Here is a 17497-nt window from a genome sequence, read left to right as displayed (position 1 = left end):
GGGGATTCAGAGATTCAGCAGGGAAAGGTATTTTGCATGGACATCTTATTAGTTGCTTGATTGAAGCTGTAAACAAGCCAAAGAAAGTGGCAGTGATGCATTGTAAAGGACATCAAAGGGGAGATGATAAGGTAGCTATGGGAAATAGGGCAGCTGATGTAGAAGCTAGGGAAGCGGCGAAACAAGAGGGACCGCTACCCGATTTATCTATTTGTATAGCTATAGATTTAGGGGTTTTACCCCCTGAAATTAAACCAACATACACGCAACAGGAAAGTGTGAAAGCAGTGACAGATTTGAAACTCAGGTTGAAGATGGGTTGTATGTATTACCAGACAGGAGGGTTTTTATACCAGCCTCGATAGCTTGGACACTAGCTCGCCTAGCCCATGAAACAACACATATGGGGAAAACGGCTTTAGAACTAGCATTAGGAAGGGATTACTATATTAATGGGCTGCCCGGAGTCGCTGCCAGGACGGTTGCGAAGTGTGTTACATGTGCAAAGGTTAATCCAAGGCAAGGGCCCTTACTGTCCCCTGGTGCCATACCCCGGTTGTACATCCCCATGGATTACATTATGATAGACTTTACTGATATGCCTAGATGTGGATTGTTTAAAGCCCTGTTAGTTATGGTGGATATGTATACGGGGTGGCCTGAGGCTTTTCCAACAAAGACCAAGCAGGCACGGGAGGTGGCCAGACTATTACTAAAAGAGATCATTCCCAGATTTGGAATTCCCAGTTATATCTCGTCGGACAATGGTCCTGAGTTTGTTCACCATATTAATCAGGCAGTTGCAGCGGCAGTAGGGATAAAGTGGAGGTTTCACAGTGCTTTTCGGCTGGAATCAGGAAGATATGCAGAAAGAATGAACAGGACACTCAAAGAAAGAATAACTAAGATCTGTACGGATAGTCATTTAAGGTGGCCTGATGCCTTACCACTGGCCTTGTATGCAATCAGAAGCTCTCCAAGGGGCCAACATAAGCTATCTCCATATGAGTTAATGTATGGACGACCGCCAGGGTTGCTAAGAAGGAACTTGGCTGGGTGGCCGGACTTGGGTCATAAAGGGGGGGTCTGGAATATGGAGATGGTACAAGAACTTAATAAGCAAGTTGAGAGGCTCCAGCGATATGTGATGGAGCAAGTACCCCCCCCCCGGACTAATAACCCATTGTCACCCATTTAAACCAGGGGACCAAGTATGGGTTAAACATTGGAAGAAGGAGCCACTAGAAGGAAGATGGAAAGGACCTTTTACTGTTATTATGACTTCTCCACTTGCTATTAAGATTGCAGAATCAAAGTCGTGGATTCACTGGACACGAGTCAAGGTGGCAGCGGAAACCGGCTGGAAAGTGACCGTGGACAAACAAAACCCAACTAAACTAACATTCAAGCGTGTTTAAAGAAAGCTTTTTCTATTTTATATATAGGATACTTGGAGGTGTAATCGATTGTGGGGACCCACAGCAGATCAAAGAGTGGACTGGATACCTGGGTTGTCACATTGTGTTGGAGGCTGATTAAGGACAAGTGGCTGAAGAACAAGGATCCGTGTGGGAGGAGAGTTGGCAGTGGGCGTGTTGGGGATTGGGGGTATTGATCCTGTCGATTATTGTGTTTTACAGGTATAAACAGTGGTTTTGCGGACAACCGAAGAGCATTGAGGCATCAGCTACTCCAATCCCTAACTGTCCAGATCTTCTCCTGAACACCCACGTGGTATAAACCGTCTGCTGACCAAAGAAGTACTTATTGCGACAGGCGAAAGGCGGTTCTTTGATGTACAAATATTTTTTCCTCTCAAATGTGTTGGTTCTGTAATTGTGGATGTGAGTGTTGTTGTTGCGCTCATTGTATAGACTGTGTTTTGTGTACAGGGTGTTTGATTGAGTGTGACATAAAGATCATAGAAGACGTGCTAGAGCACTATTTGGTGATAGGTTTAGAGAAATCTTATTATACGCTTAAGACTAGCCCCACTATTGAGACAGTATTGAGAGATCAGAATGAAAAGGACCGGGAGGATGCAAAACATGGTGATTGTTGGAGTGGGATTATGGATGAGTGGATGGGTAATGATACTACGAAGCGAGCCAGACATTCCCATGATAGAAGCAATAAACAAGGAGAACTGTGACCCATGCATACGTACAACACTACAGGGAACACAGATTTCTAATACTTTGATTTATCACACTCAAAAACCTGACGGGTGCAAGGAACACACACCCCAAACCTGTCAAGTAAACAATACCATATATCACATGTGTATACTGAAGGATAAGGTGCAGTGCTATAACCTCGCAGAAGCCAAACAGATAACTACTTATGAAATGTCAATATACACAACGGAATGCGGGAGAGAAGAGCTTTTGAATAAGACAGAATTTAGAAAGTTAGGGAAGCCAGTAGAAATAACATTTGATGCCTGTTTAGCTATCAATCGTAACTGTGATGTATGGAAATCAACGTGTGGGACATTGGAGTGGGAAAGAAGTTATATGTTAGACCAAAAGTATATGTGTCGAAAGCAGGGAGAATGCGGTGATCGGGACACATATAGTTATTGTCCATATTGGTCTTGTGCAGTTATGTGGTCAGGAGATCAGCCGGGGGGTACCCAAAAATGCAAGTTGGAAAATGGGGTAGCTAGTAGTAACTGCCGACAGAATGAATGTAATCCTATAAAGATTACATGTACCCCGACAAAACTATGGAAGGAGGATTATGGATTAGGAATTTATGCCAAGGGAAAAGATCCCCTTGTAACCCTTCGATGGTATGTCACTAAAGTTACCAGAGCAACACATGACACGAAAGGGTTGTTCTGGTCATATTATTTGGAGATGGAGATGTTGAATGTACCCGAAACCCCTAGTCATGTAACAAATACCTTTGTCAAATTGGCAGAAGACATAGCCCATACCCTGAATGTATCAAATTGTTTCGTTTGTGGAGGGACTAACATGGGAGAAAAATGGCCATGGGAAGCCCAGGAATTAAATTACTCCAAAGTACTAGAAATGGATCAAAAAGATAACCTGTCATATAACAAGGGTAAAGATGGGGACTGGACACTGACTACTAGTCTGGTAGGGAATGTATGTTTCCAGAGAAAAATTGTAGCAGGCTGTCATCAGGTAGGAAACCTCATATGCACGGGCAAATGGGAAAGTAAGGTATGGTGGTCAGGAAGTAATGGCACAGAGGGAACTGATGAAATGGCTCTGTTTAAGGTAAATGAGTTAGCCTTTTTAAAGGATCCAGATAATCAGACCCTCGAATGGCTGGCTCCTGATGGACTGTACTGGATATGTGGCAAGATGGCATATGGGTTTCTACCAAAGACTTGGTGTGGAGCCTGCGTCCTGGGACTAATTAGGCCCGGATTCTTTTTGCTTCCCCTTAAAACTCGACAGGTTTTAGGTGTCCCGGTATATGATGAGGTGGGGAGCTTAAGACAAAGGAGACATGTAGATACATCTGCAATAGGAAAGGTCGGAGGCAACCAACGCAGGTGGGGAAGTGAGGAGTGGCCTGCAGAGCGAATTATTGAGGTTTATGGACCAGCTACATGGGCGGAAGATGGGATGTATGGCTATTGGACCCCCATGTACATTCTGAACCGTTTAATTCGTCTGCAAGCAGTGGTCGAAATAATCACCAATGAAACTGTGAAAGGTCTTACTCAATTAGCCAGGGAAAGTGTTAAATCAAGGACATATATTATGCAGAAGAGATTAGCCTTGGACTACCTATTAGCTAAAGAAGGAGGGGTATGTGGAAAGTTTAATTTAACTAATTGCTGCATAGAAATTGATGAAAGTGGGAAAGTTATTAAGGAAATAACGGATAAAATGGTCAAAATAGCTCATGTGCCAGTCCAGACTTGGAAAGGCCTTAATTTGCAGGATATGTTTTCAGGATGGTGGCCAAAGTTACCCGGCCTGCAGGCCATCTTTGGCCTGATGGGATTAATAGCTGCAGGGTGTATTTTTCTCCCATGTATTCTACCTCTGTTTGTTAAAACTATTTCTAAAAGTCTATCCTTGCTGGTGGAACGTAAGACAACTACTCAGGTGATGGCTATGTGGGATTACAAACAGCTCCAGCAGGAAGAGGACCTGGAGGTGTGACTCGTCTGGATAAGACAGATGAGTCACAAAGAGGGGTAATGAGCTAGGCTAAGATCCGATATTGGGACAAAATTCAAATATTATAATTTCAAATCTTTGGTCAAGGCAGAAGTGCCTCTTCCGTGCCAAGGTGCTAAGCTGACAAAAGGTATTTAACGTAGGCACAGAATTGTAAAAGGGCAAACTGACCCTAAACAGATACATCCTGTTGTTTATTGTTTATTGCATCCCAAATGTCATGTATATCCCTAGATGAGAAGTACTGCTTCCTTTACTGCCCTTGAGGTGTCTCCAAGCCTCTTATCTCCTTTTTATTATGTCTTGAGCTCCGGAGCAGAGAACCTGAATCTGTGAGAACAGGATTGTTATTTCCTTTCCTAGAGATAGATGAAAGGGCAGCTTCTACGTGTGAAATGTATCACTCTCTGTAATAACTTTGCCTTTAAATTGTATAAATACATGGCCAGAAGAAGCCATCAATGTTCAGACTTTTTGCTTGTCTTTGGACTGTTTGAACCATGCACAATAAACTCTTTCCTGCATTGAAGAGCTTGGCCTGGTTCCGTTTCTTTTCCTGCAACAAATCAAACCTTTCCACTATTGAGTATACAGTTATCATATGTAAAAACAAAGTTCTGTGACATTTTTTCTGGTTTCTAGCCCCAAAAGAAAAGTCTCTGGTTTCTAAAGTTGTACTTTAACGTTTAAAAATTTCTGAATTTGTATTTGTATCCAAAATGGTTTGTTGGTTTTTTTACATGTCCACCAAACATAACAAAATATTTTGATACAGTATGTTCTCATTTCCAGCAAAGAATTCCAGCAAATGTACCTTTGTACATTTTAGACAATTCCTCTGGTGATACTTCTTCAATTATTTATGTACAGTCAGGTCCAGAAATATTGGGACATCGACACAATTCTAACATCTTTGGCTCTATACACCACCACAATGGAGTTGGAATGAAACAAACACAATGTGGGTTAACTGCAGACTGTCAGCTTTCATTTGAGGGTATGTACATCCAACTCAGGTGAACAGTGTAGGACTTACAGCAGTTTGCATATGTGCCTCCCACTTGTTAAGGGACCAAAAGTAATGGGACAGAATAATAATCATAAATCAAACTTTCCCTTCTTAATACTTGGTTGCAAATCCTTTGCAGTCAATCACAGCCTGAAGTCTGGAACGCATAGACATCACCAGACGCTGGGTTTCATCCCTGGTGATGCTCTGCCAGGCCTCTACTGCAACTGTCTTCAGTTCCTGCTTGTTCTTGGGGCATTTTCCCTTCAGTTTTGTCTTCAGCAAGTGAAATGCATGCTCAATGGGATTCAGGTCAGGTGATTGACTTGGCCATTGCATAACATTCCACTTCTGTCCCTTCAAAAACTCTTTGGTTGCTTTTGCAGTATGCTTTGGGTCATTGTCCATCTGCACTGTGAAGTGCCGTCCAATGAGTTCTGCAGCATTTGGCTGAATGTGAACAGATAATATTGTCCAAAACACTTCAGAATTCATCCTGCTGCTTTTGTCAGCAGTCACATCATCAATAAATACAAGAGAACCAGTTCCATTGGCAGCCATACATGCCCACGCCATGATACTACCACCACCATGCTTCACTGATGAGGTGGTATGCTTAGGATCATGAGCAATTCCTTTCCTTCTCCATACTCTTCTCTTCCCATCACTCTGGTACAAGTTGATCTTGGTCTCATCTGTCCATAGGATCTTGTTCCAGAACTGTGAAGGCTTTGTTAGATGTTGTTTGGCAAACTCTAATCTGGCCTTCCTGTTTTTGAAGCTCACCAATGGTTTACATCTTGTGGTGAACCCTCTGTATTCACTCTGGTGAAGTCATCTCTTGATTGTTGACTTTGACACACATACACCTACCTCCTGGAGAGTGTTCTTGATCTGACCAACTGTTGTGAAGGGTGTTTTCTTCACCAGGGAAAGAATTCTTCGGTCATCCACCACACTTGTTTTCAATGGTCTCCCAGGTCTTTTGGTGTTGCTGAGCTCACCGGTGCATTCCTTCTTTTTGAGAATGTTTCAAACAGTTGTTTTGGCCATGCCTAATGTTCTTGCTATCTCTCTGATGGGTTTGTTTTGTTTCTTCAGCCTAATGATGGCTTGCTTCACTGATAGTGACAGCTCTTTGGATCTCATCTTGAGAGTTGACAGCAACAGATTCCAAATGCAAATAGCACACTTGAAATGAACTCTGGGCCTTTTATTTGCACATTGTAATTGGGGTAATGAGGGAATATCACACACCTGGCCATGGAACAGCTGAGAAGCCAATTGTCCCATTACTTTTGGTCCCTTAACAAGTGGGAGGCACATATACAAACTGCTGTAAGTCCTACACCGTTCACCTGAGTTGTATGTACATACCCTCAAATTAAAGCTGACAGTCTGCAGTTAATGCACATTGTGTTTGTTTCATTCCAACTCCATTGTGGTGGTGTATAGAGCCAAAGATGTTAAGATTGTGTCGATGTCCCAATATTTCTGGACCTGACTGTATTTATTCAATTTGAATAGCTGCCCATCTCAAACAAGTTCCCAGCTCAACTCTGCAATATGTGAGGGGAGGGGACCCTTTGGAAATGCTTCACTACATATATATCTTTCCATCTAAAAGACTTTTTGTCATGGTGATCTGATCATTGACTTCCTCCCCCCCTCCTTTTTGGTGAATGTAATAAGCTAGATATAGTTTAAACACAGTATGTGACTTTCAGGGTAAGAAATACTATGGAAGACCCAGAAAAGGAGGTGAGAAGGTAAATGGAAGAACGAAAGACATCAGACGAAAATTAAAAGGCATAGCATCACCTGGTTTACTAGGTCTCTCTCTAAATTGGAGTCCCACAATTGTACCCCTGATTCCATAATCTGGTTAAGAAAGAGTTGGCAGCAAAAACTCACCCTTATAATGCAAGCTGGCATTCTTAGACACTCCAAAAAAGGCAAGAAAGCATGTAGGTTAGCTGGCAGAGGATCTTAGGTAGCAAAACAAAGTGTCTTCATACAGTAATGCCTTCACTCAGCAAATCTGGGGAGCGATAGGGACTAAAATGATATTAAGGTGACCCAAGAGTGAGACTTAAGTACCACGGGGTGTAAACATCCCCTCCTTCCACTTCTCTATTTGCATTGCTGATTTCTGGATCTTGGCAACACAATGGCAGATTTAGCAGAAAGACACTTGCATCTGGATGTCTGGCCTGGCAGGCCAAGGAGGCAAGCAAATATCAGTTTTGGCAATCTCTGTCCCTGCCAGCAGGAAAGCCATTAACCAATCAAGCCCTTGAACTCTTACTATGTATATCCTCAAGGATATGGCCAATTTATGCTTCTCTTCATCAATCACTCTTTTCATGATTTTAGCTTTATACTTGGATGTATCTAGGCATCACTGCAACACAGAATTATCTTTTTCTCTCAGTTTTTGGTGATGTGTCTTGGGTTTGATCTCTCTCTTCCCATTAGAAATAAATCCTCTTTCATCCGTTCTTTAAGAGCTACAAGAAGAGAAATATTAGAAATCAATTAGCTGATCAAGTTACTAATCAATCTCATTTAGAAGAACCAGCTGCAGATGGAACCTCTTCAGTAAAAGACACTTCCTGAGTGGAGTTTAGCAGCTTGGCTATGCAGAGGACTGTAAGAACAAGAGAGATAGCTTTGAGATGATGAATGCATCAACAAGTGTGTACAACCCAGGACATGGAGAGATGACTGGCAACTGCCTGTAGATACTATTGCACTAGGTCTATGGTATTTATGACCCATATTTGGAGTTACAACAGTTGGATCCCTCCCAGGGTGACTCTGGGCAAACTCTGGGAGGTTGGTAACTGGGTTGCAGAGAACATAGAATAACCGAGTTGGAAAGGACCTCAGAGGTCTTCTAGTCCAACCCCCTGCTCGAGCAGGAGACCCTATACCATTTCAGACAAATGTCCAATCTCTTTTTGAAAGCCTCCAGTGATGGAGCACCCACAATTTCCGAAGGCAAGCCATTACACTGGTTGATTGTTCTCACTGTTAGGAAATTTTTCCTTATAACCATGTGCAGCATCCCATGGACATTGCATTTTAGGATGCTTTTGCCAAAAATTGGCAATTCTGGGTTTTGGCAAAACTGTGCCCATAGTGAACTGCTAGTTCACTTAATGACCTCAGCATTTGCTTAATGACTCTGGTGGCCACTTTATGATCATTTGCTTAATGATCACTGAAAAAAAAGTTCTTAAAATCATGTCAGTCACATGACTGACCTATTTTACAGCCATCATAACTTACAACTGTGATGGGCAGGTTCCATTAGTCACTTGTAGTGGTAGTCACTTGTTTGGTAGCCACTTGTTTGAGTTGGGCAGCTATAGAAATTGAATGAATGAATGAATGAATGAATGAATGAATGAATGAATGAATGAATGAATTGGCAATTTCTACAAACATGCTTAGTGAACTCTCTGATTCTACTCCTTTATTAATACTTATATTATTGTGACAATGACCACCAGCAACAACCAGGGAGAACAAAAGGGAAACAAAAGAAAAGAGAAAACAAAAAGGAAGGCTAAGCCTTTGTATCATTTTTCAAATATTCCCTGTACAATAAACAATCAAGACGTTGGAATAATCCATATTCTAGGTTCAAAACTGGATCATTGCCTGATATTGCCCTCCTTAGCCTAGGAAGAAAAATGAAAAAAAGAGGCTTTTGTCTTCTTCTTTTGCATGGTACCTTGTTGACAGGGGTGAAATGCTCCTGGATCGGACTGGATCGCCCAATCCAGTAGCGATCTTGGCCGGTGGTTCGGCGATCCGGTAGTGACGGCGGAGCATAGCTCCGCTCACCCGGCCAGGTGTCATTACTTCCTGGTTTTAACCAGGAAATAATGTGTTTTTTACCTTCTGCGCATGCGCAGAAAGTTTTGAGCATGCGCAGAACATCTGTGCATGCCTGTGATGCGCATGCTCGCTTTGCTCACACACGTGCACAGTCTGTGCAATTCCAAACAGGTAAGGAAGGTAAGTAGATTTCACCCCTGCTTGTTGATGATTTCTTAAATCCTGAAGTAAAAATTTGCTTTTAATTTGCTAAATCCTGCAAGGAAAGGATAAGCACAGATAGCATATCTCTCCACTCCCCACGATTTAATTTCTCACATTTCTTCCCTACAAACTCAGCCTCTACAATTTCCCTTCACTGTTCTTTCTCTTAAATTTACTTCATTCAATTCTCATTTTGACTCAGCCAGTTAAGTCACTGGCCATTATAGTCTCCAAATGTGTTTCACCTTAGATATTTTTTGCTGATTGGCAAACTGTTAAGCGTAACAATTGAATCCCAAGTGCTTCTATGTCATTAACCCAAATGTTATTTAATATACTTATTTAGTAAGCTTTACGGTCTGATTCTGACAGACCTGGCAGTGTAAGAGGCCAGTTCATTACAAGAGCTAAACCTACTTTCCACGTTACCATTTAATGTATATCTAAATCTTTCAAATAATAGTAATTTGCTCCAGTGGAGGAGATTAAAGCAGAGAGCCTAAGGATATTTCAATTTCCATGATTCCATAGAAGAAACAGAAGTCAGGATGGCTACAATTATAAAATATAAGCTGTAATTAAAAACATAGTAAGAGATACATTGATCAGATCAAAAACCTACATCAATGGTTTTCAACCTAGGCCACTTGAAGAGGGCTGGACTTCAACTCCCAGAATTCCCCAGCCAGCCATGGGGAATTCTGGGAATTGAAGCCTACCCCTCTTCAAGTGGCCAAGGTTGAGAAATACTGACATATGATTGACCAATTTTTTTGCCCACCAAACCAGTAGTTAATAGTTGTCCCTGTAAGTCCCACTAGCAGGTCGTAAGCAGCGGTGAAATGTAAAATTTGTTACTACCGGTTCTGTGGGCATGGCTTGGTGGTGGTGGTGGGGTAATGTGACTGGGTGGGCGTGGCCAACTTTTTTTTGTTTACTTTTAAAAGCATTTTTTCTACAACCTTAAGAGGTTGCAGAAAAAAATACTTTTAAAAGCTTCTGACGATCAGGCAACTCAGCTGGGATCCTCAGAGGCTTTTCAAAGCATTTTTTTTACCACCTCTTTGGCTGAAGAGGTTGTAGAAAAAATGCTTATAAAAGCCTCTGACAATCCCAGCTGAGCCGCGCGATCATCAGAGGCTTTTTGTTTTTACTTTTAAAAGCATTTTTTTTGGCCGAAGAGGTGGTAGAAAAAATGCTTTTAAAAGTAAAAAAAAAAAAAGCCTCTGATGATCGTGGGGCTCAGCTGGGCATGGGGTGGGGGCAGGGATTTTTGCTACCAGTTCTCCGAACCACCCGCCACCATCGCTACCGGATCAGGTGATCCAGTCCGAACCAGGAGCATTTCACCCCTGGTCGTAAGTTGTACATTCACCACCCATTGTTTCTAGAAAATAGCAGTGAGTAGCATGTTATCTCTGATCCTGAAAGTAATATTCTATATAATCTATGCAAGGAATAGTTACCAACTTTTGTCCTTCCTTAATTTGTTGAATCTCATTAAAAGTAATGTAAACCATTGGCCAATTCCAGATCTTGTGGCAAAGATATTAAGTATATTAAGTCGGTCACCCAAATAGGGCCATCTGGAGTAAACAATTAGTTACACTAATTGTAAATCATTTGGATCTATTTAGCCAAAAAGTGCAGTAGCAGGAAATATTATGTCCAGTTTCCTTAGTGGAAGATATTCCACGTTTTAAATATTGGCTCCCTTATGTCAAAAAATTGCAATCATAACTATTCAGTTGTTGACCTAAAGTACAATTTACACAATCCATTCCAAATGGATATAATTTGGGACGTCAGAATCAGAGAAAATGAACAAGCTTCTTCTCTCTGCCATCCAGATGGCCTTTTCAATAGTTAATTACAAATCAAGAAACTGAAAAATAATCTTAAAGAATTTGCTTACATAGTGTATAGAAAATTAGAATATGTGCACAGTGGTGAAACATGCAACCCTACTGAGACTTTTATAGCTAGCATTAATTATCTGGTGTAGGATATTTAGAAGCCTGTAAGCTAGATAGTAACTCAAGAACAATGTTTTTCAAACTTGGCAACTTGAAGATATGTGGACTTCTCAGAATTCCCCAGCCAACAATTCTTGGAGTTGAAATCCACACATCTTTAAGATGTCAAATTTGAAAAATACTGCTTTAGATAACCTGTAGATACTATTGTCCTCTTTCTTCCACTAACAGAATAACAGAGTTGGAAGGGACCTTGGGGGTCTTCTAGTCCAAGGGTCAGCAACCCGTGGCTCTGGAGCTGCATGTGGCTCTTTCATCCCTCTGCTGTGGCTCCCGGTCACCAGTCGGCTTCACAATTGATAGGGCTTTCGGTTAGGACAGGTAGAGGAAAAAGGATGCTAGGAGGAGACTCTATGGTTGGGGGAACTGGACTTCTGGTCGGCTCCAGAATTGAACAGGGGGCTCTCGTTAGGACCTTTGTGGCTCTTTGAGTATTTAAGGTTGCCTACCCCTGTTCTAGTCCAATCCCCTGCTCAAGTAGGAGACCCTACACCATTCTGGACAAATAGGTGTCCCTTTTCTTCTTAAAAACCTCCAGTGATGGAGCACCCACAGCTTCTAGAGGCAAGCTGTGCCACTGAATAATTGTTCTCGCTGTCAGGAAATTTCTCCTAAATTCTAGATTGGATCTCTCCTTGATAAGTTGCCATCTGTTACTTTTTGTCCTGCCTTCAGGTGCTTTGGAGAATAGGTTGACCCCAGTGGTGGAATTCAATTTTTTTTACTACCGGTTCTGTGGGCGTAGCTTGGTGGGCGTGGTGTGGCTTGGTGGGCGTGGCTTGGTGGGTGTGGCAGGGGAAGGATACTGCAAAATCCCCATTCCCTCCCCACTCCTGGGGGAAGGATATTGCAAAATCTCCATTCCCACCCCACTCTGGGGCCAGCCAGAGGTGGTATTTGCCGGTTCTCCAAACTACTCAAAATTTCCACTACCGGTTCTCCAGAACCTGTCAGAACCTGCTGAATGATCCCCCCTCTTCTCTGTGCCAGCCCCTCAAATAATGGAAGACTGCTATCGTGTCACCCCTAGTCCTTCTCTGTGTCAGACAAGGAATGGAACCCATCCTGGAATCAGGAACTAAGGAGTCTCCAGGTCCTGGAAACACGAAAGAGTTCAGAAGCAGATTTATTGAGTGGGCCTGGGATGTGTGAGCCATTCATTCAAAAGTAATAGGGGAACTGGAACATTAGGGTAAAGTTGGCAGGAAAGCCATACAGTAGATAGAACATTAAGAGCATCTTCTTTCTTTGCAGTACTAGCTTGATTTTAGATGGTTTCAATTTTGCTCATTTTTTTAGTTCCTCTATTTATTTGCATGTTTGCTGTTTAATAACAGCTAGCTCTTGTATATACATTTATGCTTCTAATATCTTTGTTCAGCAATCTTATTCTCCAAGCACCTACCTTGTTTATTTACTAAAACTCCTTTATTTGTTGTTGTTCCAGTAAGTTTGTCTAACATCATTACCCTTTCAGTACTGCCTGTTTGGGTTCAGGCAGCTTACCACATTTTCCGGGGTATAAGACGACTTTTTAACACATGAAAATTTTCTCAAAAGTCGGGGGTCGTCTTATACGCCGGGTGTCGTTCTCCTGTAACCAGGCAGACCAACCCGAAAGACTCTGATGAGCCTTAAATGGCTCTGACAAGCCAAGCTCTGACCATCCCAGCTGAGTTGCCTGCTAATCAGGCAACTCAGCTGGGATCGCCAGAGCCATGTAAAAGGAAGAAAGTTTTCCCCCTCCAGCTTGCTTACCTTAGCTGCTAGTCGCAAAGCTTGCCTTGCTTCGCTTGCCTGCAATCCATTCCATCAGCAAGCCACTCCCTGCCTGCAATCAAGCAGTCAGGGAGTTGTGGACTTCAACTCCCAGAATTCCTCAGCCAGCAAAGCAAAGCTGGCTGAGGAATTCTGGGAGTTGAAGTCTACAAGTTTTAAAGTTGCCAAGGTTAGAGACCCCTGTTCTATTGGGTAAGTTTTTTCCCCTGTGGGAGCTTTAAAAAAAATAGTTAATTGGGGTATTTTTTAGTTGTTCTTTTTTAGACTTAGCCATTTAAAATTTAGGAAGTTTTAAATTTAGCATTCATATAAAAATAAATATAAAATATAAAATAATATTTGTGCAGCTTTCTGAGATTTAGTGTGTTTCTGTAGTGTTTCACTCTAACTACACAAACACACAAAATCTCACAAAGTTGAATGTGGAATTTTGTGTGTGTAAAGTGTGAAAGTTGGGTTTTTGGGCTTTTTGTGGCTGTGTGAGGTTCCTGCTTGTTGCAGGGGCCATTTTGGGTCTAGCACAGCTGCTTTTACATTGTGGGTGAACCAGTTGATGTTTTTTAATTTTTATTTGGTGTGCGTTGGAAGAGGGGTAGTCTTATACGGCGATTATAGTCCAAACCCTATATTTTAACAGGAAAAGTCGGGGGTCGTCTTATACACCCAGTTGTCTTATACGCCGGAAAATACAGTATTTAAAAGAGGAAAACTAGAAGCATTTATTCATTTCACATCAATACTTCGTAATCTGTAGGATTGATTTAAACGTCAGAAATCCCTGATGCTAAATACCTGCTGGCTTTAAAGAGCCTGAGGCCAGTTCCCGGAGCCATGCTATAATCAATGCAACATTTCCTACAGGTTCAGAGTTCTCAGAGGATCCAGCTAAGTAGATGCAAAAAATGAGTGTCATGTTTTGATTGAGAGACTGATTTGCATGCAGCCTTTAATACTTTCTTTAGTTCTGCTTAATAAACCTAGATCCTACATTATTTTGCTTTTCAATTAAGAACTCATTAAAATGTATGCTAAATTGGGAATATAAGAATAAAATCTGCTCCTTTGGGTCCAGATTTATGTATGTTCAACTGAACTGTTGGAAGTTATCATTCCTCTCCCTTCCTCTCTCTCCCTCACACATTCGGTTTTATGAAAATGCCACTAAGAGATTTTTGTGACTTTGTCAGAGAGAACACCTTATTGAATGGGTAGTGAAACAGAGGGTAGCTTTGAGCTTTGTTAAGGAACAATATTGTGTCCAATCTGGAACACCACCCATTCCTTCCCCATTGCAACCTACAACTACACTAAGTAGCATTTTTCAACTCTTTGGAAAGGTTGCATGTGTGGAGAAAGGGGAAATTTGCTATTTCTTTTTGATGGGGTGAGAAAACGGAGGAAAACGAACGAGCAAGAGTGAGCAGAAGAAATGAGAGCTGTAAGACATGAGAAAAGAATAGGAAATATAGTTGAATCTAGTGTTAAACCAAAGCACTCACTCTATTTCTCCATGCCTTTCTAGTATTTCTATCACGTTTGTGCACCATTTCATTCATCATTTTGTTCTTAAACTTCATCTCTCTTTCTTCTCAGAATCATTTCAACTCCATCCAACCGTGACTTGCTGGGTGTTTTTCCTCGTAATTGAGTCACCTTCCTTCATATATACGTTCTGCAGTTTGATTCTCATTCATTTTCTCTGTATGACTCAACTCTTCCACCGTATTTTTGTATCAGTCGCTCACTTTTATATTCAGTTTACATTCGTTCCGCATTAATTCATCCTTGCGCTTCCCTCTTCTTGCTTTAACCCATACGTTTCCCCAGTACTCCGTTGACACAGCAATCAAAGTAATTTTATGTTGCTAATGGTGTACCCTCATTTCATTATAATAAAGTGTGCCAACGATGAATACAGGTAGTCCTTGACTTACGATCAGTCGATTAGTAACCATTCGAAGTTCCGATGGACCCACCTGGAAGGCGCTTACAATCTGGATTTGAAGTTCCAACACTGAGTCCCTCCTGCAGTCACGTGACCACAGTTTGGGTGCTCAGCAACCAGATTGCAATTATGGTCATTTGCAGTGTTTTACAGCAGTTTTATTGAAAAATAGCATTTACTTCTGATTTTCAGCCAAGTTGACGCACGGCAAACCATGGGTTTGCTTAACAACTGCGGCATTCGCTTAATGACCGCTGCAAAAAAAGTCATAAAATTGAGTCAGTCATGTGAGCGATTTGTTTTACAACTGTCCTAAGGTAAGATGGTGATGATAGGCTCCATTATGGTTGTAATTTGAGGACTAGCTGTACATAGCTATACATAACCTTTTTTACATTAAACACTCATCCTTGTTGCAGGTCACATACAACCCACTACCTTACTACTAACATCTGCGTGTCTTAAAAAAGTTTTCCCACTTTTAGTAAGCATTCTACCAAGGTAACCAAATTAATATAGTCAAATAAGATGGGCATCGATAAATAATAAAATAAATAAATATGTTTGCTTTAGTTTTTGGTAATATATTTACAACCTTCAATTATTCATTCCATTTTCCTAGTGAAACACTATCACTTTGGTTTCTTTTAGACTAATTTTTAGATCCATACACCTTGCTACCTATATAATCTATCTAACATTGTCTGCTAATTATTCAGCTTCTAAGCCAACAACATGGCATTGTCTGCAAATAAAAATTTATCTTCCCAACCAGCACACTTCTATCATCACCTCCTTATATCACTTCCTTATAAATTTGCGCATATATAAACTAATAAAGGGACATTACACATCTTTGTTTTATTGTCTGCTCAATATTGAACCATTCACTAAGCTTTTCACACATCTCATAGGCACTTTCTTTCTATCATATACCACCATCATCCCATTCAGCAACCAATTGGGAACTTTATATTCATTTTAAAACATTCCGCATTTCCACACTATTCACTTTATGATACTTTCTTAAAATAAAGAAAGTGTAAATAAGCTTTTTTTTTCCTCACGTCCATGCTTTCCTTAATGACACTCCCCTCCCCCGAAAAACAAATCTGTTTTGCACATCCTCTGCTTGTCATAAAGACACATTACATCTTGCTTATGGAACCTCTTAGCACCATTTTGATCGAACCTCAACAAACATTATTGCAGCATGAACTAATTCGCCTAGAGCTTTTATAGTAAGTCTTATTGCAGGTAGTCCTTGATTTATGACCACAAGTCAGCCCGATAATTCTGTCACAATGGCTCAGTGAATTTTGCCCCATTTTACAACCTTTCTTGCCACAGTTGTTAAGTGAATCACTTCAGCTGTGAAGTTAGTAACATGGTTGTTAAGTGAACCTGGCTTCCCCATTGATTTAGCTTGTAAGAAGTTCTCAAAATGGATCATATGACCCCGGGACATTGCAACCGTCATAAATATGAGTCAGTTGCCAAGCGTCTGAATTTTGATCACCTGACCATGGGGATGCTGCAATGGTCATAAATGTGAAAAACAGTCATAACTCATTGTTTTCAGTGCCATTGCAACTTTGAATGGTCACTAAATGAACTGTTCTAAGTCAAGGACTACTTGTACCTCTCTCTTTATAGGAGGGAAACAAAATTGGCATGCTTTCCAAGTGTTACCAATGCCGTCAAACTGCTGTAAAACAAGCCACTTAGCAGTGTCGTAAGCAAACCATACCTGCAGTTCTTTTACTGCAGTTTCACCATTTCTATCTACAGCCTTATATCACTGTTCAGTATTCAGAGAGCATTTATGGCTTCCTGTCAATCATATTTTCATGGATGTTAACATTTACAGCATTCCTTTGAATTCTATCCTTCAATATTCCCATACAAACTTCTATATACCGATATTCCTTCCAGGACAACACCTCCCCCCCCCACTTCATTTTCAGCCCAAATAATTACTGTATAATCACTTTTATTTTTTCCCTTTGCCAGAAGATTTTTCTGAAAGCATATTTACCCAGTCTCACAACATTTTTAATTTCCATCATTTTTTATTTAATTTTCTCTGTTTCTTTTAATCATAACCATTTCTTACTCTTTTACAGTCTTTGTGTCTCTTTTGTTTTTCTTTTTTTGGTGCAAAGTTTCTTTCATTCTCTCTCTCTCTCTCTCTTTCTTTCTTTCTTTCTTTCTTTCTTTTTTTTTTTTTTTGCAGGAATCATTCTGTTATATGCATTTTCCCCCTCAACCACAACCTCTTTCATTTTACTATTATAGCAAGCTTTTTATTTTAACACATTTCATTAGTGTAACTTCACACACTTCAGTGGAACTCTATCACTTAATTTTTTTCATTCCCTCCCAGCAGCTTCCACATCATTTTTCCATTCATTCTGTTGGGCAAATCTAATATACATATATATATGATTCTACTTTCACTCTATTTTTTTTAAAAAAAGGAAATGTTTTTCCATTTCTTCTACGT

The 17497-nt window shown here is 40.8% G+C and overlaps 1 protein-coding gene across 1 annotated transcript; it reads left to right on the top strand.

Moving 5' to 3' along the window:
• Positions 1-2039: 2039 nt before the first annotated feature.
• Positions 2040-4151, top strand: LOC117660541 (endogenous retrovirus group 3 member 1 Env polyprotein-like). Its single transcript, XM_087885157.1, has one exon. The coding sequence runs from the start codon at positions 2040-2042 to the stop codon at positions 4149-4151; it is 2112 nt and encodes a 703-aa protein (XP_087741283.1).
• The last annotated feature ends 13346 nt before the right edge of the window (positions 4152-17497 follow it).

This window comes from Pantherophis guttatus, chromosome 2 (assembly GCF_059756535.1).
Source record: "Pantherophis guttatus breed Tessera chromosome 2, ASM5975653v1, whole genome shotgun sequence".
NCBI lineage: Eukaryota > Metazoa > Chordata > Lepidosauria > Squamata > Colubridae > Pantherophis > Pantherophis guttatus.
Note: the sequence above shows the minus strand (reverse complement) of the source record. Positions and strands in the feature narration are given on the sequence as shown.